Raw genomic sequence first — 27,416 nt, 5'->3', positions numbered from 1 at the left:
TGCCGAAAAACATTTGTTAGAAATTTAATTTTTCAGCGCCAGCACTGCATAGTGGTGTATATACTGAATCAATGGCAAATGTAATAATAGAAATTAAATAGATGTGCTTGTCCTGCAGTGAAATTTTCTCTTCAGATATCTCTAAGCGAATGAAGCTCCTGTAACCCAATATTCAATTATAGGCTCATAGGCCAGCTGCCTCAGTGGACAAATAAATTGTTTCAGTGAGAAACTAATGCGTCTGGGAATAATGGTGGGTGCTCAGGATGATAATGTATACTAGTGTCTGTGTCTAAAACTTATGAATATTTTGTTACAGTATGCAATCAGAACCTTTACATTAATCATTCATAGTCCTTGTGGCCCATTATTTCTGCTATTAAATTATTAATGCTTTGGACTGACTTTCTTCACATAATCAAATACCTATTGTTGGCTGCTATACGTTGCTCCTGTATGTGGAGACGGAGCCATATAAGAAGCCATTAAATTACAGTGTATACAACAACAGCACCTTGAGTAGATTATGCTCTAATGCTTGTGAAGCCATTTTTTTTTAGGTTTATATTGTTGGAAGAGAAATCAGATACTGTAAATATCCACCTAATGACCCAGCTGCATGTCCTTTCCCTCCCCTCTCCTCCTCTCCCCAAACTGTCCATTCATGTAGAGTTTTTCTTGGAGCTGCTGGACAATTCTGAGAAGTCTCTCAACAGTATGTTCACGCGGACATACGGGAAGCTGTATATGCAGAACTCTGAGGTATTCCAGGACCTGTTCACTGAGCTAAAGCGCTACTACACAGGGGGCAACGTCAACCTGGAGGAGATGCTGAATGACTTCTGGTCCCGGCTGCTGGAGCGCATGTTCCAGCTGCTCAATTCCCAGTACCACTTCACAGATGACTACCTGGAGTGCGTCAGTAAATACACAGATCAGCTCAAACCTTTTGGAGATGTGCCCAGGAAACTGAAAGCCCAGGTCACCAGGGCCTTCATCGCTGCACGGACGTTTGTCCAGGGGCTAATGGTGGGTCGGGAGGTCGCCAACAGGGTCGCTAAGGTGAGTTTCATTTTTATTCTCATGGCTAATTTGACTGTTGCACAGCTGTTCAGTGATTCTATGCTGTTGAATTCTGTTGTTTTTTTGGCTTTAATATACAACAGTAAGCTTCCAAAAAGCCTTGTTATGCCTGCAATGGAATATTTCTCTTCTTGAATGCAAGATTGTTTTCATGAGGCTATAAATGATTGTTGTCTATATTATGTGATTATTCTGACTAATGTTAACTCACACACAAGAGCAACATGTAATCATTCACATTAATGCTCCTTTCTGCTGTACAGTTCACTTCTACATTTTTTGGATTTACCTGCACTATTCCTTCTGCTCTCAAAGCTCTTCTGTGGTCTTTACATCACGCTCGTTTAGAATTACATCGCATCTGAATTATTTATTGAAAGCTCAGAAATAAAGAGCAAACATTTTGAGTCCACATGCAGATCTGATTTTTGGATGCACTTGATCTCTGGGTGTGGGTGGCCAGTTTGTGATGTTTTTCATATGAATGGTAGCGTACGCAGTGCACTGTTTGCTCCACATTTCAGGAGAATTACCCACAGAGAAAAAGCTTTGTAAAAAAGAAGAAAATTAAAGCGCATCACATTTCCCCTGAGATTCCTGATGGGGTTTTGTTTGCAGTGGTTCATCTTGCTTTTGTCATTTTGTTGCTTCTTTTTTGTTTTGTTTTTTTTGACAACTTGTGTAACAAAAACTCCATGCTGACAGGGAATTTAGTAGTGAGATAATGATAGCAGTTTGTTTTGGTTGATTAGATTCCAAAAAAACAAACATATTTTGAAAGTATTATCAAACAATAAAGATTAGAAATGTGTTTTTAAAGGCTTAGTCGATATGTTTTTTCTTTTTGTAATTTCATGTTAAACATGGAAAGTTATGCAACAGTCCTATTATGGATGTCAAAACTAAAAAAAAAAAACATTATATAACCACAGCTGTTTGCTGTTTGCGATATTGCCTAACTCCTGGAACGAGCTCTGTTCTATTGCATCAAAATACATGCAAAAAGCAGCAGTATTACAGTATTTTACCTTAAGATTCTATTAAGTCTACTTTTTATTAAAGGTTTATACAGGATGGGTTTCTCAGAAAACTCACAGTGGACAAAAGTGTGTAAAGATGGCAGATTTATACAGCTTAGTTCACCAAAATAGAATTTAAGATTTAAGAAGTTTTTGGTTTTTTTTCTCCCATTTACATCCATCATCAGTATTGGATTTTGTGAATCTTTATCAAACACAATTTAAAGCATGCTGGATTTCTTATGAACACAAAATAAAAAAGCACTCACTGAAGTCAATGTTTGCTAAATGCTTTCTTCATCACTTCGACAATGTGACAATCATGGAATTGTCTCTAAAAATAGAAAGTAAAATTAGTTATTTTTCGCCACCTCTTCATCAAATGATTCCATTCAATAACCCATAATCCCATCATGACAGTTTCAACATGGAAAGTTGCTGGTCCTTCCAAAATTATCATTCTTGGTCTGCTATTAGATCCAAATTATATAAAACTCTAGTTTTTCACAGGTTCAAATGTCAGGTTTTAAGGATGTCTCCAGACTTTGGTGGTGATTTTTGTCTGCTTTTTAGCTCCCAGCTCGGTGTCCCTTTCAATTGAACAGGGGAGACAAATTGTCAGAAGAGCAAAGAAGAAAGAAAGAAAGAAAGGAGCAGGAGTGACAGGGCAAAAAATAAATGAGATGTGCACAGTTTGAGAAAGAACTCTAATCACTTTTATGTTGGAGGCTTTGCTCCCTTCGTTAAGCAGAGACAGATCATAGAACAGGGTGGATTGTGAGCAGAATTTAATACATTAATTATGAGAGAACTTTGCTATATGACCACGTATAAATGTAAAAAAAAAAATGCTGTTTGTTCTAAGTCTACACAGTCAACGCTGTGTAGGCCTAACAGTTGTTTCCACTGTTGAATATACTGCCAGTTAGTTTCTTGCTGACTTCCTAGAATCCACAGTAATTTTCAGTCCAGTACTCACAAGTATTTTATTTTCATCACCAAAACAAGTTGAAAACTCTTCTATTTAAAAAACTGCAGCCATCTAACTTCTTGGCATTTAAATGACTGAAATGATTAATCATTAAATAAAGTGCCTATTAATTGTCTTTTGACATTGTCTTGATATCACTAAAATGTCAACTTAATAACCATCCGAATTTAATATCAACCACCTTCTAATTAACTAAACAATAATAAAATGAGCTTATTCAAAAATTGTTTCGATTGTGTTCTTTTTATTAAGTTGAGATAATCATGACAGATATTTCTTTTTTGGCAATATATCACATTTTATATGGAAAATAACAAACTGTATCTGTGTTTGAGAAATCACTTTCAACTAAGTTCCCCATTACAAAAACACCTCTCAAGGAAGTGTGTTAATTCCAGATCACATGACCTGCTCCACATGATGTCATTTCCTCCTGAAGAAAAGACTGACCAGACTCCAAGGCTTTCTGAGTTATTTAATATAAAGTAGTGTGGATTTATGGCATGTCAACAGGTTTACGACTATATCTTTATAAATAGCTTTCAATTTCAATTTTAATCAACTGTATATATATTTTAGAAGAAACTTTCCGTAAAACATGCCATGTGGTGTTTGATTATAGGCGGCAATGTTGATTTTAGGCCTAAAAACAGCACAAATGTCAACTATGTTACAAAAATTGACCCCTATATTTAGATAATGCATGCCATAGTAAGCTGTGTAATCTTTACACACAAAAATGATAAATTGTAATTCATATTATAAGGGGTTTGTTGGCAATGTTTAACTTTAATATAGTCTTTTTTTCTTTTCTTAAAAAATGTGTACATGGAAAATTCCATGAATAAAGTGAATTTGATAATGTGACACTGAATGTAGTGTGGTTTGAGAAACTGATTTATTAGATTCTGAAAAACAGATATATTTATCTGTAGTATTATCAAACACTAAAGATTATAAATGTATTTTTAAAGCTTAGGGATACATTTTCTCATTTTTAATGGATGTCAAAATAAAAGCTATAATACCTTTACATCCAAGAAAAAAGTCTAACTTCATATTCTAGACCAGATACTAAACCATTGTCAACTTTTATGATTGTCTCTGAGTGTGAACCATAATCTTGATGTATTACCACCACCCCACTGTACCCCCTGTTCTCGCATTAATATGGAGGATTGTGGATTGTGCGGCATGATAGAATGTACATATTAAAGCGCTATATCCTCCTTACCGTACCCCGCTGCCATATATGATCTCTGAGAAGTCAATCCTCTTTAATGCTCATTATGTCTTTTTAGCTTACCACTGAGCTTCCACTCCACCTTCGCTCAGCGGCAGAAGCCATTTCAGATGAAGAGTTAAAAAACGAGCACCTCCACACATCTGTCCTGGGCCCTAGAAAGCACCGCCACTCTGGATCAAATCCCATATTCCCTGCCTCCTCATCAATTATGAAGTGGAGCCAGGAAACAGTGTGGCATTGCTGAAGGCTGTCAGACTGGTGAACAGCCATAGAACTGGAGGTGAAAAGTTGCTTGACATGACAAATCACCTTGACCTGAGAATCACCCTCTGTACTCGCTGCTTTCAGTGACAAGCAGCCTCTTGCATCTCCTTACTGCACAGTCGGAGAGTACGTGCCAATTTTAGGTGTAAGCGCAGTGTTAAATACAGGGTGCTGTTCAGTTTCACATCCATAAGCAACAGGGACTTCTATGTGCTTTGTGGCAGAATTTACTAAATTTCAGTGGCTTTTCTGCTGCAATTAATAAATTCCATAAATCAGTGTTTGGTTATTTTGCTCTGTGTGTTATTTTAGCAAACCACTTGTGAGCAAATGGTGGTGAAACATACCTCTGAGCTGGACTGCGGTGACACAGGTGGAATACTGTGTTCTTATCATTCTGTAGATGTAGCAGCAGTGGAGGATGCATTTAGGCACTTATGTTAAAGCACTAATACAGAAATGTACAAATATTCCTTTTCAAGTAAAAGTCCGGCCTTTAAAGGACAAGTGCCGAACATTTAAAGGAATCTATTTGCAGAAAGTTCATGTATTATTTCTATATTTCTTGTTTCATTAGTGTGTACTCTTCATTTTTTCTATAGCGTAGAATGAGTCCTTCGTATCTAAATGTAAAGTGGATCTGCGATAGAGTGGCACAGAATCAAACACTGGCTCTTGAGAGGCCATTTCATGTTTTTATCCTCAACTACAATAGATTCTTCTATACATTTTTGCATGCAAGATAAGATCAGATAAAATAAAATAAACTTTTATGATCCCTCATCAGTGAAATGTATGTGTCAGAGCAGCTAGATACAAATGAGGCCTGGAGGAAGCAAGACAAGCAATATAAAAGTAGAATAAGGCTAAAAATGAAGATATAATAAAGACAATGACCAGCACAACCTGGAACCTCACTGCCAAATACCACTAAATCCTGCAGCCTGGTTCTTTAAGAGCATACTTAAGAAAAGAAAAAGTTAAGATATTGACAGCAGAAAGCATCCATAATCATTATATAATAATAATAAATTTTATTTATAAAGCGCTTTTCCAAAAGCTCAAAGACGCTGTACATAAAATACAATAAGATAGAACAAAACAGATAATTAAAATCAGTAGATAGTAAACAAGTTCAAGATAAAATACAGAATCACTTAAGGAAAGCAGATCTAAAAAGGTGAGTCTTTAAAAGGGATTTAAATGTGGTGAGGTTGGTGCAGTCACGGAGGGCATGGGGGAGTGAGTTCCAGAGTGTGGGGGCGGCAATGGCGAAGGCTCTGTCCCCCCAATGTCGCCGGCTGGTCCTGTGCGGGATGGAAAGGAGGTTTGTGTGGGAGGAACGGAGATTCCTGGGGGGGGTGTAGGGGAGGAGCAAATCGGTAAGGTAAGAGGGGGCTAGATTATGGATGGACTTGAAGGTGAGGAGAAGCAGTTTGTACTGGATGCGGTGTGAAATGGGGAGCCAATGGAGGTTCCGCAGGACGGGTGTGATATGGTCGTGAGAACAGGTTCGGGTGAGGAGTCGGGCAGCAGAGTTTTGAATGAGTTGAAGTTTATTGAGAACTTTGGAGGTGGAGCCGAAGAGAACGCTATTGCAGTAGTCAAGGCGGGAAGTGACGAAGGCATGAATGAGGGTTTCAGCGGCTGAGAAGGAGAGGAAGGGGCGGAGACGGGCGACGTTGCGGAGATGGAAATAGGCAGTTTTGGTGATCTGATTAATGTGGGGTTCAAAAGTGAGGTTGCTGTCAAATATCACACCGAGGTTGGTGTGATATTTTGACAGCAAGAGGTTATATGCAGAGCTGCAGTGTTTAGTCAATTAATCCATGGTTTGAGCAACAGGAAATAAATCTGCAAGCATTGTTAATAAGTGAATTTCAGCAAGAACTCCAATTATTCTCTGGTTCTACCTGATCAAATGTGAGGATTTGCTACATTTCTCTGTCTTACATTATTTTAAAGAATGTGTCTTTGAGTGCTCGACTGAAGTCATCACCCTGGACTCTGGCAAACTGTAGTGAGCATTTCTCACAAGTCAGAATCTTACAGACCAAATGTTGAATCCATTAATAACCAGGGAATCAGCTGATGATGAAAGCAGTTGTGAGCTGTAGATGTAGTTATGTATCTTTTATAATTTAGAATTGTGCATCATTGTTCCTGATGGATTATTAAGCAGAATTTGCTTGCTGGTTTCATAACAGCCTCACCACAAAGTCCATTTACAGACAGTCTTCCATTTAATCTGAGCATTTTAAGGATTTCTTTCCATGTTATTAGCTTAAATGTTGAGATTTAGCGACCATTGTTGACCACTTGAAAATACCTAGTGGTCTCTGAGGAGTAAATATTTGCAGAAACGGTCGTCTTGTCTCTGCCACAGGGCTTGAGGCCACTTTTTATGTGAATTGTTGCATGCTGTAATGGCCCCTGGTGAGGAACTTTAACAAGCTTCCATTAACGCTCCAGCTCAAATAGCCAAATTAATCATTAAATTGTCAAAACCCAAGGTTTTAAAATGACAAAATGGAGCTTTTTCTTTAAAATGACTGCTTTCAACCATCTGTCCATCCAATTTTCCACTTTACTTTAATGCAGGATGATGCACTGAGAATGATGAGCCTTATATAATTACAGCTAACACACAGCAGTGTATGCAGGCGAGTCAGAACAGCAGAGATATCGCTCCATAAAGTGGGATTGCATTCAACTTGCACTGAACAGTTTCCTGGACCTCGATCCTGGATTAAGAGCAGAATCTATCTGGATTACAGTTTATGATGACCATTAAGAGTTTTATCCTGGAGGTACTTAAAATACAGTCCGACCACATTAAGACCTGCTCAGAGAAGATTGCAGGGATTTGGACCTTTTGAACGGTTTAAAGTTCAGGCATTTAGAGCACTTATCACTCACTCTGCATACCCATGGGAAGCTGGCCTAGTCCGTGGTGCATATTTAGTCACGATGATGGAAGAAAGTAGGGTATTTTGTACAGAGGGATTTGTTTTCCCTGATGGCTTATACTGCCACGGTGATCTCATTATACACTCATTTCCGACCACGAACTGTCAGATAATTTCACATTAAGCTCCAAGACAGTTTCTAATCTTTACACAACATTTACCTTAGATTAGTGCTCTGCCAGATTATTCTGCTGACATGTGAGAAATATCATCATCAGTTCCGTGTGGTTTCCATAGATTTTTTCTTAGTTGCCTCGTTTTTGCTTTTCAGCTTTCTGTTCTCGCTGCCATCTATTAGTTTATCCCATTCACTGTCAAGGCAAACCAAAAAAGTGCATTCAACGCTCAGTTGTGCAAGCTGAGACTAAAGTACCATTTTGACACAATTCGGGCTAAATGGATGGAAATATATTTAAATGACTACCACCTGACTTGTGTGATGTTTTTTGAAGTTGCCAAATATGATCGCTTGCCCGATGAAAGGCTACTGATAGCATTTTCTATCAAGTTTCTAGTTTATACATGTATGTTTGAATTACTTCAGCATTCCAGCTTGCCATTGTGTAGATTAGATTACCTTTGCAGTGTTCGTGCAGAGTTGTACGTGAGCTGGTGTGCACGAGCTGCAGCGAGTAGCACAGGGATGGGTGGAGAGGGAAATAGATAGGGCCGACATAGATCTGCTCATTCTACAGGAAGTAATGGTATAAGGTTACATATAAGGCAGGAAAGAATTATTTTCAAGGAAAAAAACTTGAAAATATATAACTTTAATACATAAAGATGATTTTTTTAAATGGTTTAGTCAATGACTGGAAAGAGACTTTAAGCAAAGGTTTAATTAGCACAGCGCATTTTTCATCCACTAATTTATGTGTTGTGACTTTTAGCTGTTGGCTTCCTCATCATCACATTATGTTAAAGTAGCTTCATTTCGAAATACAGTATTTATCCCTAAAGGGGATATTTGAGGCAACCAAGTTTGCAATCAAAAATACACAAAGATAATTAATTCACACACATTAAAAAAAAGAAAAATACAAATATGATAGTGTTGACTGTTGGTTGAGCATAAGAGTTACTTAGTCCAGTCAACAAGGACTCAAGAGAACTGGGTTGGACGTTTTACATAGTGTTTCAATATTTTGCAGACAAAACTATTAGTCAGTTAATGGAAAAACTAATTGGCAGAGTAATCAGATCTGAAAACTATTCTTAGTTGAAAACAAAAATGAAATGGAGCCAACTAGAAAGTAGGATTGTGTAACTGAATCACACTCAGTGAAGTGTCCCTGCACCACAGTATGCTTTTACACAGAGAAGCAAAGCAAAAGGAACTAGCTGTCATTATTTCTTTACATACAAATCATACGACTAATTAAAGAAACATCACGACAAGATGAAGAGAACAAATAACATAATTAGGGAAGTGAGAATATATTACAATGTAAGCTGATATTATCTAGTATAGAGTCTTTTATCTGTATTTGTGATGAATATGTTGCACAACCAGATAGTGAACTAGAACAATTTGACAGCAGATTTTGCTCTGGGCAAATTAAATGACCTCCTCCATAAGAGAGCATGTTCCATCCATGTTTCTTAGCCGAGGCCCACTCATACAGATGCACCAGACAAACTTCTCTCCCTCCCTCTGCCTCGCTTTCTCTCTGTCTGCCTCCTTCTCTCTTCCTGGCTCGCAGCTCACACAGCTTGCTGGGGATAAGGCCTCAGCCACAGTGCTGTGATGGCAGATGGCAACTGGCTCAAAAAGGTTGGCACGTCATCGGGCAATGTGCTGCACCAAAGATGTCCTTTTTAATTAAAAGATTTTGATCTGTGGTGAACCACAGAATGTTGGAAAAAATGAAAGACAGCATGTGGTCTGAAATACAAGAACATGATATGAAAGGATAATAAAGAAATATACTGTATACTCCATTTTTACAGTATGTGCTGCCTTCTATTTCAAACTCTCAAAGGTTCAGACTCAGTCTGGTGCTGAGTGGGAGGACATTTAGAACAAAATACGGAAATAACTTTTAAGTTTTACACGCATCTGTGTAATGAACTCATGAAATTATGTCACATCATCTGACTGCAGCAGCCCACACTGGCTCTTATCAGGACTTTTTTGCACCTTGATTCAAAGTGTACGCCGTCACATCTTTATTTAACAAGCACTTAGAGAAGGTTGTCAGCATCGATGTTGTGACATTTGTCCAGAGGTTTCTTGGCAACCTCAGGAGACATGTCAGCCTCTGACATTCAGGCTGGGCTGCAGACCTTTTGAGTCAGTCGGACAGAGGGTGAGTGCTGTGCTTTAATCCAGGAGGCACCATGGCAGATGGATAACAATGTAGCGTATGAGGGTCTTGTACCCACCAGAGATGGTAACCGGTTCGTGGTTCGCTATGCCTAGTCATGGAGCAGCCCTGGCTCTGGCTTTTACCATGTTTGCACTTGTCGTGGTAAATTAAAGAAACAGCCTCAACTGCTGCTCCAGACATGCCACATAACATGGTACATGTCAGGGTAGATCAACGGGCGATCCCATGCCTCAACAAAGACAGACACTTGAGCTGACTCGTATGGGTCACAGGGGCCCCGCCAAGTACCACTGTGTTGTTTCATTGAGGCACAGCTGCTCACATGTGGATTATTCTGTCAGCCAGAGACATTCATGGATTTGACAGCAACTGATTTTAGCGTAGTCTCTGAGGAGTTGTCCTGCCTCCATCTTACATTTATGCTGAGCTGAGGACGACTAGCACAGAAAGCACAGAAAGGAGACATGATTAGTGAGAGAACAAAGCGCTACAGACCGTGTTTTATTTTCAATGACAACTTTGGAGCACGGTCCGTGACTGTACGTACTAAAGGATTAATATTCATCTCAAGTTTATGCATTTGTTTACCCAAACTAACCGCTCATTTGCTAAATGTGTTTATAAATTGCCGTATTTGTGGTTTAGACAACAAATATATTTCTGAATTTCCATCTATTTGTGTGAATTTTTGTCTCAATGCTCCAGCAGACTAAGTATCAACAAGAAATATGCAAACACAATTCATCTGGACTGAAACATGCTGCTGGTTTCCAAACATCTGAAGAAGCATTTATTGTATTGTTCTTTTAATATGATTTGGCACACAACACTGGTGCATCAATAATTCATGATTTAACTGCTAGCTAGAGCACACTGTACATTTTCTAGGTGCACATTAGACAATAAAATTATATAGATGTACATTTGAGGTCCAACAAATCTACATACTTAAGCAACAACGCAGGACATTTGTCAGCACCTTCCACGAGGATCCATACGAGCATTTTCTGCTCTAGCACCCTCCTGATTAAGATGTGGCTATGTTTAGACAACTAAAACTACTTGGTTGGGGTCGGATCACCTTCATGGTTAAAGGAAAGCATTACTTTTCTGAAGAGGGCAATTTGGCAAGCCATTACAATAGAGCTCATTCATCACGAAAATTGTTCCCATGTTCCCAAAAAGTCTTTTTGTTGCCTCTTTGACCAGGTCATTTCTACCAGGACTCACTGTGCCCAAGTGTGATTAATGCGGACTTCAATGTAGTGTTTGGCAAATTGTAAGCTTTTATTTATGTATTCAGGTAGTGTGACAGACATTCACCCTTCAGCAATAATAAATATATGTTTTTTGTGAAATTTTCCCAAAACTACAAGCACATAACTGCTAGATTTCACTGTATAACATGCATATGTAAGCATACATCTATTAATAAGTTAACATACTGAAATTAATTTTATTCTTAAGAAATAATTGAAGCGGTTTTTTTTCATATGGCTTGTTTGCTGTCTAATTTGTTTTTTGATCTTGGTGTCCTTTAAATTCATCATTAAAACAGACATTACTTGGAGAGAATCTCATTGATGCCTCAAGTTTTAATTGATCTAATTATAAATTTAAGTTTTCAAATTTCATGAGCTTAACCCATGTGAAAGGAAAATCATGCAAAAATATAACTCTCAATTCAATGTAATTGTGAAGAAATACAATATTTCTCTCTAAAAACAAGTTTTAGGTCTCACAAACAGAAATATAACCTTTTGCCTGCCTACAGTATTTATACAAGTACAAAAGCAGAGCCATAAAGAGTGTGGTTGTATCTTGTCTAATAAGCAGCAGTGGAACTTTATGAGCATTTTGAAAACACAAACTGCAACATAAAGCAACTACATTATTACCATAATACATATTTTTCTGCTTAAAATATGTATTTGCTCATTTTTGCCCAGCAGAATAAACATAGTTTCTTCAGCTTGTTTTTTTATTTTTTAAAGTTTTTCTGGCAGAATGAAAGTTTGCTGTGAGCCTTTCTCCTGCTGATATTTACACTAAATATACTTAAAATTAGCATTTTCTCTTTTTATTGTGACATCCTGTGATGCATTCCATAGGTTAGGAAGAAACAAGAGCGTAAGGGAAGTTTTACACAGAGATTTGTGCAAGCAGGCACACGTTTCTCTTGGTAGCAGATGGTAGTCTGATTTGCACAGTGACAGATCACTCATATTGCCATTGACACTAATGGCTGTGGAATTGAGTGGGGACGCTGGGGCAGCAATGCAGTCTTACATCCATGTCCAATCAGTGCGAAGCAACGCAACCTGTCACAATAATTATGACAGAACTATTGAGACAATTTTTTGGCGACAGTCTCACTGTCCCACTAGTGTTCCCCTTGATTGGCCTTGGTAGCTTGCAAAGTCATTGTCATTTCTCACAACTTCATTACTTGGTGGCACAAAGCAATTTCCAGCGTCTGTGCTCTTCCCACTCAGTTACCCCTAAAGGGAGTTCACACCATATGCGCATGACAACACCTTGTCGGATAGGCAAGGTGATGTCGTCTAAGAGTGTCTTTTAGAGTTATCTCTCATTAAAATAGTGAGCCTAGTCTTTTCTTTTTATTGTAATGGCATAGTTACCAATATTGAATTGAGGTCAGTGTAATGGCTCCTAACTGTGGCCTCTATGGGACGCAATTAGAAATGCTTGAAGCTTGCTTTATTATTGCCTGGGCTCATTGCATTTATATTCTTACATTTTTAATCCTCAATAAAGTTGATGCTCGCATCAGGCGCTGACCACGTCGCCAAGCTGTTCTTTAGATGCAGAAGGCTGTTTATGCCTCACAGCACTCTCATTTGTTAGAGCCCATTCACCCAAGCATTGTCCTTAAATAAGAGTACTTATTCAACAGTGTGAAAATACTCCACCAAGTAAAAGTCAGCTATCTAAAATGTTATTTAAAAAAAAAATAAATAGAGAAGTATTTACAGAAAAATGTATATATGTAACAAAATTGAGAATAATCACTGTGTAAAACTGGTCTTTTATGGTCTCTTTTACCTAAGTGACATATTTCAATGTAGATCTTGTAATGGAGATTTTTTTATTGCTACTTCTACTTAAAAGGTTTAAATGTATCCCCCACCACTGCTAAAACTCCCATACAGATTGGCACACAAACACATGCTCTCCATGCAGTGTTGTCATAGCATTTAAACATCAGATGAGTAGATTAGTGCTTTAATCTTACTCTGAATCTGAGGCTTCCCTCTTCTCAGTGCTACCCACAGCTTGCTGTGAGATATTCCATCTACTCAACTGTAAATAAGTGCTAACAAGATTATCAGATTACCCTTCATCCAGGGCACCCAGCGACTGCTGGGCACAGGAGCTGCAGTGATGTAAAAAATCCCTGTTAGATAATTGTGTTAGGAGGCACCATTTTAATGCAAATTTTCCAAAGGCTCACAAAGCTCAAGGGCAGCTTAAAACACTTTCCCCATTTGCAGGGTGAAATTATTTCTTCGGTTGCCACTAAAAAGCCACACTGAATATAAAGAGTACAGTTGGAATGGGTATATAGTTAAGAAAATTCTCCCAGTGTTTTTCTCCATCTCTTTAATAGCTTGTCTAGAAACTGGGCCAAGTGTAATTGAATTGACAGAAAAAGATTAATCTGAGAACTTTCTTTATATTATTTAATATTCTCATGAATAAATACTGTACTTTATTGTATGAGTTGGATGGAAACGTACAATGCTATTAAATTGTATAGAATTACATTTGCAATGGTTTGCTGAAGTTGAGTGGATGATACACTATACTGTATTTTTATTAGGCTCTCCTGTAATGTTGTCATCATTTATCCCGTGGCAGTGGAACGGTGAATTTATTAAGCGAGTATATTCCAAAGTCATCCTGCCAACTTGCTTTTGTTTTATGATTGTGGTTGAAACTGAATTTAACGTCCTTGCCCAGGTACAGTGACTTGGCTGGGCAAACAGAGAAAACAAAGGGGTCGAGCTCTCCCTCTCTCTCTCTTCCCTCTGTCACTACGGAAAATATATTTATATGCAAATTTGCCTGTGAAATAAAAGGATTCAAATAGCTTGATAGGAGAGTGTTGATTGCAGGAGATGAATAGGGATGCGGGTGGAAGTGTAATCTAAAAACTGTCTCATCCCTGTCTCAGTTACAGTAGATTGGTGAATTGCATGCAGCAGACTTTGTGGATTTATATGCGATACTGATTTTTCGAAAATAAAGTATTGTGAAGATGCGGAAAGAACAGAGTAAGATCTAGAGATTAGTCGGTGGTCGCTGCAGATTGCTGCACAAGTTGTGAGAGGGAGAAAATGAATAAAAAATAAAAATAGATGTCCAAATGTTCTAGTGCTGGTTGCTTTTATAGCCTTCTAAAACCGGAGAATATATGTAAATATACATAATCAGGAAATTCCTAAAATGTGTATTTGAAAGTGAAAAAAAAACTCTTCGGTAAATAAGAGGCTGCTGTCTCCAAAGCAAACACTGTGATTGGCATGTAGTTGGTTGTGTTTCTCCGTCCAAATGCGGCGACAGCACCTGCCTGTTCCTTCTGTTTGTCTGCTAGTGTCTTGTCCGGTTTCCTCTCCTTCTGTTTCATCTGTATCTGTCTCTCTGTTTTCTCAGTGTTTGTCGCTCTGCATCTTTGGCAGCATGTTGGGCTTCCTACACAGCCTGTTCTCTCTCTGTTTGCTCTTCTTTCTTTTTCTTTTCCACTCCCTACAGCACTGCTTGTGGATCAGACAATGTAGAAATTAAATGAGCATAATGAGAGCAGCACCCAAAACAGTATAACAAATATAAGTCCCTGATGTATGGATTTAATATGAATTATAATAAATGTATACATTATTTTTGTTACACTTTACTATAGCTCTCACTTTTTAACATACATAGGCAGCATATAAACATTTGTTGAATGGTTTATTAAACATAATAATGAAGCTGTAAGCAGATTTAAATGCATATGAATGTAGTTTTCCACAACTATAACTTCTCGTTTGCACCATGTGGAGGCTATGATGTATGAACAGATAATTAATGTCAGTATAGGAATGCACAGTTGTCTTTATTTCTTTATTTTTTTCGTAAATTGATATTTATGTAATGCAAAAATGAAAAACTGAATCAAAAACGCTGCATTGTTTGGTATTAGGTCAGCTCTTCTGCGTTTATATAATTTACGGACACAAATACAGACATAAATAAGATAAGATGAAACTTTAAACTTTAATGCTGAATAAAATCCTTTTCCCAGATATTGCTCAGAAAGCAAAAATACATAAATAAATTACATAACATGAAAACATGCAGAGCCTTAAACATTTGAATGATTTAAATCTGCAAACAATCAAAATCTCTGTGCTAAGAGATGATTTCAGCATTTCCTAAGGTAACGTCACAGAAGCCTGACTCATTAACGGTTTCCATGCATGTCAGCTGTGAAATGTGTTCACCCAAATGAACCGTGTTTTTTAAAATTCCCACATGCAAACTACACTCCCAGAGAGATATAAACAATTTACAAGAACACATACCAGCGGGTGATGTGCAGCGATGGAATTGACAGCTAGCAACCTACTTTAATGGCCTTCTTACGAGGCATCGCGTGATGTCAGCGGCAGATTGCAAATGTCAAAGATGGTTCATTTGATCCTTGTTGCTCGGTGCCAAGCAGCAGAGGAAGAAAATACATTAATGGCACAGACCTCTGTCTTACCTCTGTCTCTCTCTCTCTCTCTCTCTCTCTTTACATTTACCATGCTTTCCTTCATGTATCATTTTTTCCCCCTCTCTCGCATACATTTCCATACACAGGTGGTTCAATCATTGTATCAGTAAAATCAAAGACAAACTGCAATGTTAAAAACAGACTGAATAGAAGGCTGAGGCTGGATGTAGCATCACAGCGAAGCCTCACATGTTGCCATGGAATGACCAAAGTGCACTAATGTTTATTTCTTTCCTCAGTTCTCCATCATTTTTATCTTTCTTTTCTTCTTTTATCAGTCATCTATTTATATCACTGTACTTTGTGCTGTCTGTATCTTTGTTCTGACAGTACTAATATTTACAAAAGTTTTACTAACAATGGTAATTTTGTAAAATTAAGTAAATTTTAAAAGCAATGTATACATTGTACAGACTATGCACATAACCCTAACCCTTATTTTTATTATCTGTCTCTTAAAATGTTTTTCTTCTTTTTCTATGATGAGTATATTAGTTCCTCTGCCACAGCTACATCCTTCATGTTTGAGTGATGGTCTCCAGTTGCATGGGGCTTCACTGAGCGATCTGCAACCTTTCCTGCCCACACACATACCGACAGTCTCCAGAGTCTGTGCTGGACAAAATCTAAAGTCAAGCATGAATACAGAGGCTGACAGGCCAATTATCAGATGTACTCTTCGTTCTGCATCCCCACCTCTGAAGGGAAGCAGATGTGAGAATCCTGTCACTTTTGCTCAAGCCAGTACAATGACATGGCCCAACAACAAAAGGCACAGCCTTCACCAGGAATCAAGATGGACAGAGTTGTAAACCCTGTCTCGTCATACAGTTTTATCTGATGGGTTTTCACATTTCAAGCTTCAGAAGATATGATAGTGCAGGGATGTTTGTCAAAAGTTGAAATGTGTCCGACTCCCCTCCCTCCTGAAGTTTCAATTGGGAATTGCATTCCTTCCTATCGATGCTGTGGTTTCTGTGGAAACCTCAAAATGTTTTTGTGAAAATATGAGAATGTCCCTTGTGGTGTGCAACATTCTAACTTCTCTCTCCATTTTAGGAATAATGCAGCATGAACTGAAACAACTGCTGTGGTTTTATGTTATAACTGAAGAGCATCTATTTGCTTCCTAGGTAAACATAGTTCCTGCATGTGTCAGAGCCTTGACCAAGATGCTGTACTGTCCATACTGCCGTGGTATGCCTGGACTGAAACCCTGTCACAACTACTGTCACAACGTTATGAGAGGCTGTCTAGCAAACCAGGCAGACCTAGATGCTGAGTGGAACCTCTTCATTGGTAAGATTCAAATCGAGTGTCCTTGCACCTCTTTCTTATTTTGTCTTCTCAGGTTTGCCTGTCTGTCTGTGTGCAAACTTGTACTTCTAAGTCTGCATGTTTCTTTTCTAAGGCCGTATTTTTGAATGGAGTTGGTGGGAATTCAGTAGGATGTGCAGTGTTAGATTCAGCTTTAAAGGATTTACAGAGACAAAACTGAAATCTTATTTGTGCTGCAACCATTTCTTCTTCTTTTTTTCTCTCTGAAATGTTGTTTGCTGTTGCTAGAACCCTGGCATAGTGCTTAAAGCTCTGGTCCCTGCTGTTTGGGATTGATAAAGGAGAGCAGATCCTAGGCAAACACATTTTCTATAGTGTTTCCAGCTGAGCTTGGTGAGTAATATAGCACTTCAGTTCAGCTGTAAGTCGCTGGCTGCTGTAAGCCCTCCTCTTAAATGGATACCAAGGAGGCACATAGAGTCTTCCCTCTGGATCTTTTGTAGGCCAATGCTTTATTTTTTATGTACCCCAATCCTATCCTCCCACCCACTCTAACAGATTTTTTTTTCACTTTTTTTTTTTTTTTTAAATGGGGCAACATTTTTTTGAAGAGACATCCCTGAAGACTGTGTGTCAAGTGAACTGCACTTCTAAGCTTTTGGCTGTTTTGTGACAGGCCTGTCATTCGAGAAACCATCAGATGACGTACTGTTTGTTCTCTCCAATGGTACGTCTGAAGTCTCAGATCAACACGGGCCCCTGTGCACTGAATGAGATGTCTCACAGCTTTATGACATGTGTTAAAAAGTTAGTGTCTTGTTCGGTTGTGAAGAGGCAAATCTATTGCCGCAAAGGGACGATGTGCTTGACAGTAATGGGAAAAGCTGTTGTTGCAACAGAATGATGAATCTGGTTAGACCAAAACATCCTTGAGGTGCAAAAAAAGTGGATTTTAATTTTGAATCTCTCTCTCTTTTTTTTTTTTTGCAGAGACACTTTTTTTTTTGCTTTTTTTGCTTTGGAAAGACAGTGTTGTTGAGAGTATTATAATTAGAAATGTAGAACCCAAGGGATCTTTATTTTCACCACGAAAGACTAATTTTTTCATGTCTGCTGACATTTTGTATTCGTTATCTGTTGCTAAAGAACTTCGATTTGCTTACTATGCACCTCACAAGAAATATTGATTTGCCTTTCAGAGACAACTTCTAAATGCATCACAGGTCAGTTCTCACCACTGAAGCACATCTTTGCATTATAGAAATTTATGGATTGAGCTCATGTACGCTCTGTCACTGTCATTCCCTGAAATCATCACTCATTAGAGAAGGTTAGATTAGCGGCATAGCCTTCAATTTTTTAAGGAACCCTTGATGACATTTAGCTGTGGACTTTGCTTATGCTTAAATGTCACTATTGATACTATTGATTGGTGAGACCACAGGAGAGAGGAGTTTCCAAGTTTTTATGTTGAGTTGAAATTCCACAGCAAGTGAGAACAGAGAGAATGGGCTTTCTAAAACCATGCATCAGGGATATGTACACCGATCAGGCATAACATGATGACCACTGAGAGGTGAAATGAATAACACTGATTATCTCTTCATTGTGTCACCTGTTAGTGGGTTGGAAAATATTAGGCAGCAAGTGAACATTTTGTCCTCAAAACTGATGTGTTAGAAGCAGGAAAAGTGGGCAAACGTAAGGATTTGAGTGTGTTTGAAAAGGGCCAAATTGTGATGACTGGGTCAGAGCATCTCCAAAACTACAGCTATTTGTGAATGTTCCTGGTCTGCAGTGGCCAGTATCTTTTAAAAGTGGTCCAAGGAAGGAACAGTGGTGAAACAGCAACGGGCTCATGGGCGGCCATGGCTCATTGATGCACGTGGGGAGCGAAGGCTGAAGGCTGTGGTTCGTTCCAACAGATGAGCTACTGTTGCTCAAATTGCTGAAGAAGTTATTGTTGGTTCTGATAGAAAGGTGTCAGAATGCACAGTGCATGGCAGTTTGTTGCCTGAGGGGCTGCATAGCCACAGACCAATCAGAGTGCCCATGCTGATCCCTGTGCACTGCTGAAAACGGCAACAATGGGCACGTGAGCAACAGAACTGGACCATGGAGCAATGGAAGAAGATGTCCTGGTCTGATGAATCACTTTTTTTTTTTTTACATCACATGGATGGACGGGTGCGTCGCTTACCTGGGGAACACACGGCACCAGGATGCACTGTGGGAAGAACGCAAGCCGGCCGAGGCAATGTGATGCTTTGGCAATGTTCAACTGCGAAACCCTGGGTCCTGCCAAACATGTGGATGTTACTTTGACACCTACCAGATACCTGAGCATTGCTCCAGACCATGTACACCCTTTCATGGAAATGGTATTCTCTGGTGGTTGTGGCCCCTTTCAGCAGGATAATGCACCATGCCACAAAGCAAAAATGGTTCAGGAATGGTTTGAGAAGCACAACAACCAATTTATGGTGTTGGCTTGGCCTCCAATTTCCCCAGATCTCAATCCAATTGAGAATTTGTGGGATGTGCTAGACAAACAAGTCTGATCCATGGAAGCACCACCTCGCAATTTCCAGGATTTAAAGGATCTGCTGCTAACATCTTGGTGCCAGATACCACAGCACACCTTCAGGGGTCTAGTGGAGTCCATACCTCAATAGATCAGGGTTTATTTGGCAGCAAAAGGGGGACCAACACAATATTAGGCAGGTGGTCATAGTGTTATGCCTGATTGGTATATGTTATGAATAGACATTTTTCCTTTTGTTTTTACTAAAACAGACTACAAAGAAGAATACCTAAATGTGCTGTTTGGTATATGGCAATAAATCAAATTACCGTATTTTCGCGACCATAAGGCGCACTTAAAAGCCTTAAATTTTCTCCAAAATGGACGGAGCGCCTTACAATGCGGTGCGTCTTATGTGTGCACCGAGTTCCAAAATGTGTAAATGTTATTGTGGGACTTTGATCAGCGATCTTCTTGACTGACTGAGAGCATTTCCTGCTGACACGCTGCTTATATAGAGAAAAGGAGGACGTGACAGAGGACAGTATGAGAACGTTAAAGGGGGAAGTGTGGGCGTGGAAGAAGACGCTAAAGACACGCCCTCAGTTGGTATATAGTGCCGGTATTTGCATTATGCAAAACAACATGGGTTTGGCGTCACCGTCCCTGTTGATCTGTGACTCCATGCGCGTCCATCTCACAGCCGCTGTGAAAAACCAAGTGCAGCAAATGAACTCGGAGCTTGCTATCATTCCGGGAGGCTTGACGAAGGAACTCCAACCGCTGGACATCGGTGTAAACAGGGCGTTCAAAGTGAAGTTGCGAACGGCGTGGGAGCGATGGATGACAGATGGCGAACACAGTTTTACTAAGACTGGGAGGCAGCGCCGGGCGAGTTACGCCACAATTTGTGAATGGATTGCGGATGCTTGGGCTAACGTGTCTGCTTGCACTGTTGTTCGAGCTCTCGCAAAAGCCCGCATCATTTATGAGGAGCCGCACGGCAACGAGACTGACTCTGACAATGACGAGCGGGAACCTGGCGTGTTCCATGGAGAACTAGCCCAGCTGTTCATTTCGGATACAGAAGATGAGGACTTTGATGGATTTGTGAATGAGGATTGATCAAAAAACAACGTGAAAACATTGCTAAATACTTCAATAAAGTACAACTGAACTCAGTTTTGCTTCCGCTACCTTTTTTAAAACACACGCTAGCATGCATGTTTTAAGCTAGTACAGGTATGTTTTACCATGCACGCGCTCTATAATCCGGTGCGCCTTATGTATGTGTTAAATACAGAAATAGCACCCGGAACTGAGACTGCGCCTTTTAATACGGTGCGCCTTATGGTCGCGAAAATACGGTAAAAAAATATATTAAATTCTTCATTTAAGTAGTATTGATCCACTGTTGGCTTTTGCTAATTGTTGGATCTGATATTCAGCATTTCTTTGATTATCACTATCATTATTTTTAACTGTTTTCTGATAACATAAATTAATTAAACATGTTTTATTTTGGCTCTGATGCTGCTGCCTGATCTGATCAGTCACACTTATCTAACACTAAGGGATTAATGTTGAAAGATTTCCTTTTCATTCAACATATGTAAAACATAAACAAACAAAGACATTTCATCTCAGTAGTGTGTTGAAGTTGGCGTTATTCTAAATTTTGACACTATGATTTTCATTTTTACTGCAAATGTATATTGTTTCCAAATATTGGTTATTAGTATCTTTGGTTATGAGCCATCTATATCAGTTTTAGACAAAAAAGGGAAAAAAAACACACTTATTCAGTGCCTCATAAATAACATAAATTACAATAAAGTGACTTCCTAAGCATTTCTGCTAAATAATGGCATTTCTTACTTCTTTCAAACATGTTAAAGCAGTTGTGTTTAGCTTCGACACTGCATTTCTTGGTCTATAGATAAATTATTCTTTGTGCTACATTATTGCAAATCGGGGATTACTTTTTGCATTTTAATAAATATAAAACATCTGTATAATAGAACACTTTACTTTTTTAACTTTTTTAACACTTTACAAGCTAGAAAGTCCCTCCATATTAAAATGAACTGTTTCTGTGCTTGCTACAGGGCTACTAACAACTCAGAATACACTGCTTATAAGAAATTACATATACAGTACATGCTTACCTACCAACATGCTTGAAGCATAAATTTTTTATGATGGACATTTTGAAATGTCATGGCAAAAAAAAATCACAGATGCAATGAAACAGTCATAGAATTCCTGTCCTATTTTACTGGCCAGACTGAAGAGTAAATCATTAATCTCACGAGTTACATAAAACAAGATATAATTATATTAATCCCAAAAGAAATTCCTGAAACACAGGCACTGCCTGGGAAGAACGGGAATCTTGCATGAAACCACTACACCAGCAGCACCATATACAACTTGTATGCCTGCTGTTTACTGTATGGAAATGTGAGTTAGAATTACAGCAAATTAAGGCAGAAAATATCAAAACTGTTTTCGTTAAAGCCAAGTAAATGCAACAGGCTGGCTCAGTCTCATTTTCTGCACTTTGAATTGAACTGCAGGTTAATGATTGGCAGTGGCACAATGTGTCAGACGAGGTAAGGCTTCCTAATGGAGCGAGCATGATGCTCGTCCAGGCTGTGCACATTAAGTCCTTGGCTCATTTTAAGCTCTTATTCAGTTAATCTGGAAACCTGTGAAACGTGGTTACAAATAACATCATTTGTAAGTCTTGATACATTTCTTTTGATTTGTCTTCTTTACAGAGGGATATTTGCACAGAGAGGTGTTTCTTAGCATTGACAATATCTCAGACTATCCAGGATTGAATAAATGCCATTAGATTTGTCAGTCTGATGCCATTTACATTAGTAAACTTACTCGATATGTGATTTAGAAAAAGTGTAAATATAATCTACATTTCGAATCTCAGTAAACAGGTTCTGACTAAATCCTTTACAGCACTATAATATACTTAAATCTTTTAGGCTGCTACATCTGCAGTTTTGTTGTCTGCAGACTTAGTGTTGTTTTCCTGCTTGCTATTAAACATTTATAAAAGTTCTTTGCATGTTACTTCATTCCCCACATGCAAAACACACGGTGACTTCGACTCTCTCTCGACACATGAAAGTCACATCACATGACTTATTTTCACATTTTATTTGGAAGATGAAGATCAGGATTAATCTGTCATTATTTTTGCCAGAGGAAAATATCTTCTGATGAAATTAAAGCAGGAGACAGATTGTGTTTCTTGCATGTGCTGAAAACGTGAAACAGGAAACCTTTTTAAAATAATTATTCTGGCAGTAAATGCTCTGAATGGTTTGGTGGACTCCAGTAGCAAGCAATAATAATATTAATATTAAGGACTTGACTGATGTAGCACTTTTCTAAAATAAGCTACAAAGACAGATTCTACCAGCTTCCCTTCAACTGTACATCAAAAGCAATATGTCTGAATAAATGTATGCGATAAAGTACTGTGATCACTATAATATTGGCATATGCCTGATTCCCATTCTGAGATAAGTATATGCACGGTGTGCTGTAAATGTTTAATAATTTAGCATGTATTCTATAAAATACAATACACTATAATCATCCTAATGTATTGTGCATATTCACAAACATTTGTGTGATGTATTTTTCTCAATACCATACAAAAAAATATGATAAAACATTACTCATGTACTTGTTCTGCATAATAACACAGGGTGAAAATGAATAAAAACATAACAGCACAGCCTAATTTTATTTGTAAGCATGTCAAGCCAGTGGATCCAACTTGTTTCACTGTTAAATAAATAGAATTGCTCTAAATGCTTTACAAAGCCATTAAAACATCACTTAACATTAACAACGGCAGCCGTAAGAATTTATGAGACACACTGTGACACCAAACAAATCAAGGAGGCTTACAAGCTGGGGATTTAAAGAAAATTCTTGGCAATTCAACAAATTAAGAGCTACTGGTTACTTTAATATATACATATAAACACAAGCAGTTTGAATATTCAGTTGTCAGTATCACACTGTGGCTTTTACAAACGTTGCAGAGGGAAAAACGGAAAAACTAACGCACCATCGCTGTGCTTATTTTGAAATCTGTACAACATTGAAACAAGAATGACCTTGGTGAATACTTTGATGTGGCCTACATTCAGTATGGCTATGCAGAAGAAGAGTGATTACAGCATCCATGTCATACATTTAAAGTTCCAGTCACACTACAGTAGTTTACACTTTGTAAAGGTTACTGTAATGACTTCATGCCTTTCAGGCTGCAAAGAAAAAAAAAGGAAGGACAGGCAGTGAACAATGAGCATCAACCTGAGGAAGGATGTGATTTACCTGTTCGTACCTGTGCTGAGTGATTTTTAGACACCCTGATTTTCAGTGTGTGTGTGTGTGTGTGTTCAAATGTTCAGAGAAAGGATTCATGGTGTGGCCACTGGATGATACCAGACCATCAGTCACCTGCCATCATGACAAATGTATCCAGCTCTGCATCATGACAGACACATCATTATCATTTTTCTTGTCAGCACCTTGTTAAAATACCCTCAGAGAGACAGAGAGAGAGAGAGACGAAGGGAACGCATGCTGTTATTCAAACACTATGGTAGTTTTTCAGGCTTACGCCATTTCTGACAGACCAGTCACATCAGAGTAACACAATCATTTTAGCTTCATGTTGCCCAAACTAATGGCACGTATTAATTGACAGTTTGATAATCCCCTATCCCAAACAGTGATCTATGTTTGTATTTATGCATAGCAGGATTTCTCCATATCTTAACCCTCTAAACCTCAATCAGCCAGTTTGAATGGCTTTTGCAAAAACGCCACCATTTATTAGGATTTTAAACTATTTATGATGATCCTTGAACTACTCATCTGTGATTTGCCATTCTATCTGAAAACATAAAACTGTGAAATTCTACATGCCTCATTTAATAATTCACAAAAGATAAACTGTTTGGACTAACCAGATTCTGTAAAAAAGACAAAATTCTGACATCATTCGAACAACTCTGAAGCTATTAGTAACTCGAGGAATTTAAGGACTTTTCAGCTGGACTGCAGGGTGTGTTTACACAAAGCAGCAAACAAGCATAAAAGCAAATTAAATTATATTAATATGTATAGATAGATAGATAGATAGATAGATAGATAGATAGATAGATAGATAGATAGATAGATAGATAGATAGATAGATAGATAGATAGATAGATAGATAGATAGATAGATAGATAGATAGATAGATAGATAGATAGATAGATAGATAGATAGATACTTTGTTAATCCCAAGGGAAATTCAAAGTATTCAGCAGTTTACATGCACCAAGAAAAACAACAAAAAGACAAAACAGGCAGGTTAGTAAAATTAACATTAAAGGTTAGTATATACTCTTGATGTTCAATACTATTAAAAAAACACTTCTGATTTTAAAATCTGTAGAAATAGTAATTGTATTAAAAGTCAATAAACAGTATTTACACATTTCAAGGCACAGGGATTTAAAGTGATTTAAGTGGGTTAAAGTGATTTTGACAGATAGTACGAAAACAGTTGTCATAAACTACACAAGGTGCATAGACATTCTACAGTCACACTGGATTAGCCCTAATGTGATTAGTATTAGTATGTAGAACCATTATGTTTTCTGCCAGTATGGATAACCTAAAATGTTTATTCCATGCCTTTCTCATTTATGTAAAATAGATCATCAAAGATTTTTTTTTCTTTTAAGCAATTTATGGAATTATATCTGTGCCATGCTACACAAAAGACATTTTTTCATTCTTTCTGCTTCTAGTCATGATGATTGTGCTCTTTCCATTCCGGTGCAGAACTTTATATTGCACAAAGAATGTGCCCATGTTGAGTAAAAATGTGACAGAAGCAAAAAAAAAAAAAAAAAAACATCCAGTAACTGCTTAGAGTTCAAAGGGTTCAAGCAGTAAATGTGACGCTTTAGTTGTACATGATTGGATTCTGATAGGTCACCTGTTAGTTAGCTTGCTATATCTGATATAAATCGCCTGGGTGCAGATCTCTTTTGAGTCGACAAACCTGACAATCATCAGCTGGAGGCTGCTTTTGTTTGTCTCTGGCTTGTTGTTTCAAAAATTAGACAAAGAACTTCAAGTGGCGGATCTACCATCATTATCACTGAATGTACTCCGTGAGACTAGAAAGACTGACTGGTGTAACAACAGTAAAGCTGTGTTCATATACCAGCAGAAAAACAGGGGTGCACGTGTTATCTGCTGAAACTTCAGATGGCGCTGTACAAGATGGTGTGACCTTCCCTGTAGTGGCATATTGTTAGCAGTAGAATGTTGCATTTTAGAGTCACACGGTGTTTTTGTACCAAATGTGTGAGCTTCATCTGGTTGCAGATACTAAGTTAAGTAAAAGTTGTGTGCATGAAAGAATAAATTGCAAATTTACATGTGTGGAAATTCAAAGGCATTAAAACATATAGAGATTTTTTTCTTCTTTTTCACCTAGTGGTCAACAATGAGCAGCTGCACACACAAAGGTCAGTAGAGCACAGGTCAAAATTCAATGAATTTGAACTTCTGGTGCACTCCTGCTCAGTAATGAGGAAGCATGCACCAAAGCTGTGTTTCCAGGATGATGTGAATATACCTGAACAGGCAGGTGGTTAATGAATAGTCCATTTCATTTTAAATGGATTTGCAGTAAAAGTAATTAACTCCTTTAAATGAGAAGTCATTGTTTTTCCTTGCTACATGCACTGCGTTGTGCCCACGGACACATTATTGCTCCTAATTAAGATATAGGCTTCAGTTGTCCTCGTCTGACTCCTTTGACACCACAGTGTAAGCGATCCATATTGATTTTATTTGCTCATTTCTTTTAATTGCACGGATTGAAATACAGATGGACACAGATATCTTGGCGGAAAATAAGCTGATATTCAACTTCACTAGACAGCGCAGCCTTCCAGATGTCTGCCGGGCTTGATTCTGGAACGGCTGTGGAAAAACACATAAATTGCTATAAGACCCTTTTTCAGTGGTTTTAAGACTCTCATGTATGGGATAACATACTCCTTCTCTAAATTCAACCTGAGATGTTTAATGCAGCCACACCCATAGACACACAGGCTCTCAAACTGACTAAGTATCAAGCATGATGGTCTTTGTAAGAGACATGACAGGAACAAACAAGGCAGCTAGTGGGGTTCTGCCTGTCACAGAGCTGAAGGCTGGATGACTCATTTAGCCAAGTGGAAGTGATCTCCATATCCTCAGCATCATCAAGAGTCACTATCTTCTCTTTCTAATTGCTACTGGCTGTGCAGAATCTGCAAAATGCTGCTCGTCTGTATCTCTGGCCAGAACGCTTACACAGCTCTGCTTTCTATTTACAAGCATCACATGCTTTTTATAATATTCCGAGTTGCCACAGCTGATGGCCATGCTATGGTATATGTATTTAAATGTATAGCCTCCACATGGACACAATTATTATGGCTACTGCTAGATTTTATCCTCAGTTTTCACATATCTGGAAGATATATTGTTACCGTTGAGCGCACTGTTTGCACAATTATGCATTTTAATGTTTTATTCTCATCAACTTGCACATAGCTGAAGGAATAACTAGCCGTTTCCTTGCCAAGAGATGAGATGATTGATGCCGCTCTCGTGTAGAATGACATTTTTAGCAAACAGAATTAATTATGTCTTGCAGCTGGAGCAGCAGAGAAAAGTGTTAATGCAAAAAGACATTAGAGTTCATGTTGCTCAACAGATATGGTGTTCGAGTCTCCAGATGAGCTAAACTAGTGCAGACGTAGCTGAAAGCCAGCAAAGCTGAAAAACATCCTATCAGGAATTATTTGTTAGTGCTGTTATTGAGCTACAATCC

General features: G+C 38.3%; 1 protein-coding gene across 2 annotated transcripts in view; it reads left to right on the top strand.

Annotated features, from left to right (window-relative positions):
- gpc6a (glypican 6a) overlaps window positions 1–27,416 on the top strand; it is a 178,415-nt gene that overhangs the window by 71,369 nt on the left and 79,630 nt on the right. For both annotated transcript variants that reach the window (XM_055010745.1, XM_055010740.1), the window contains exons 3-4: window positions 671–1,062; window positions 16,818–16,983. In XM_055010745.1, the coding sequence (XP_054866720.1) occupies window positions 671–1,062; window positions 16,818–16,983 (558 nt within the window). The remainder of the gene's footprint in view (window positions 1–670; window positions 1,063–16,817; window positions 16,984–27,416) is intronic.

Source organism: Amphiprion ocellaris, chromosome 1 (assembly GCF_022539595.1).
Source record: "Amphiprion ocellaris isolate individual 3 ecotype Okinawa chromosome 1, ASM2253959v1, whole genome shotgun sequence".
NCBI lineage: Eukaryota > Metazoa > Chordata > Actinopteri > Pomacentridae > Amphiprion > Amphiprion ocellaris.
Note: the sequence above shows the minus strand (reverse complement) of the source record. Positions and strands in the feature narration are given on the sequence as shown.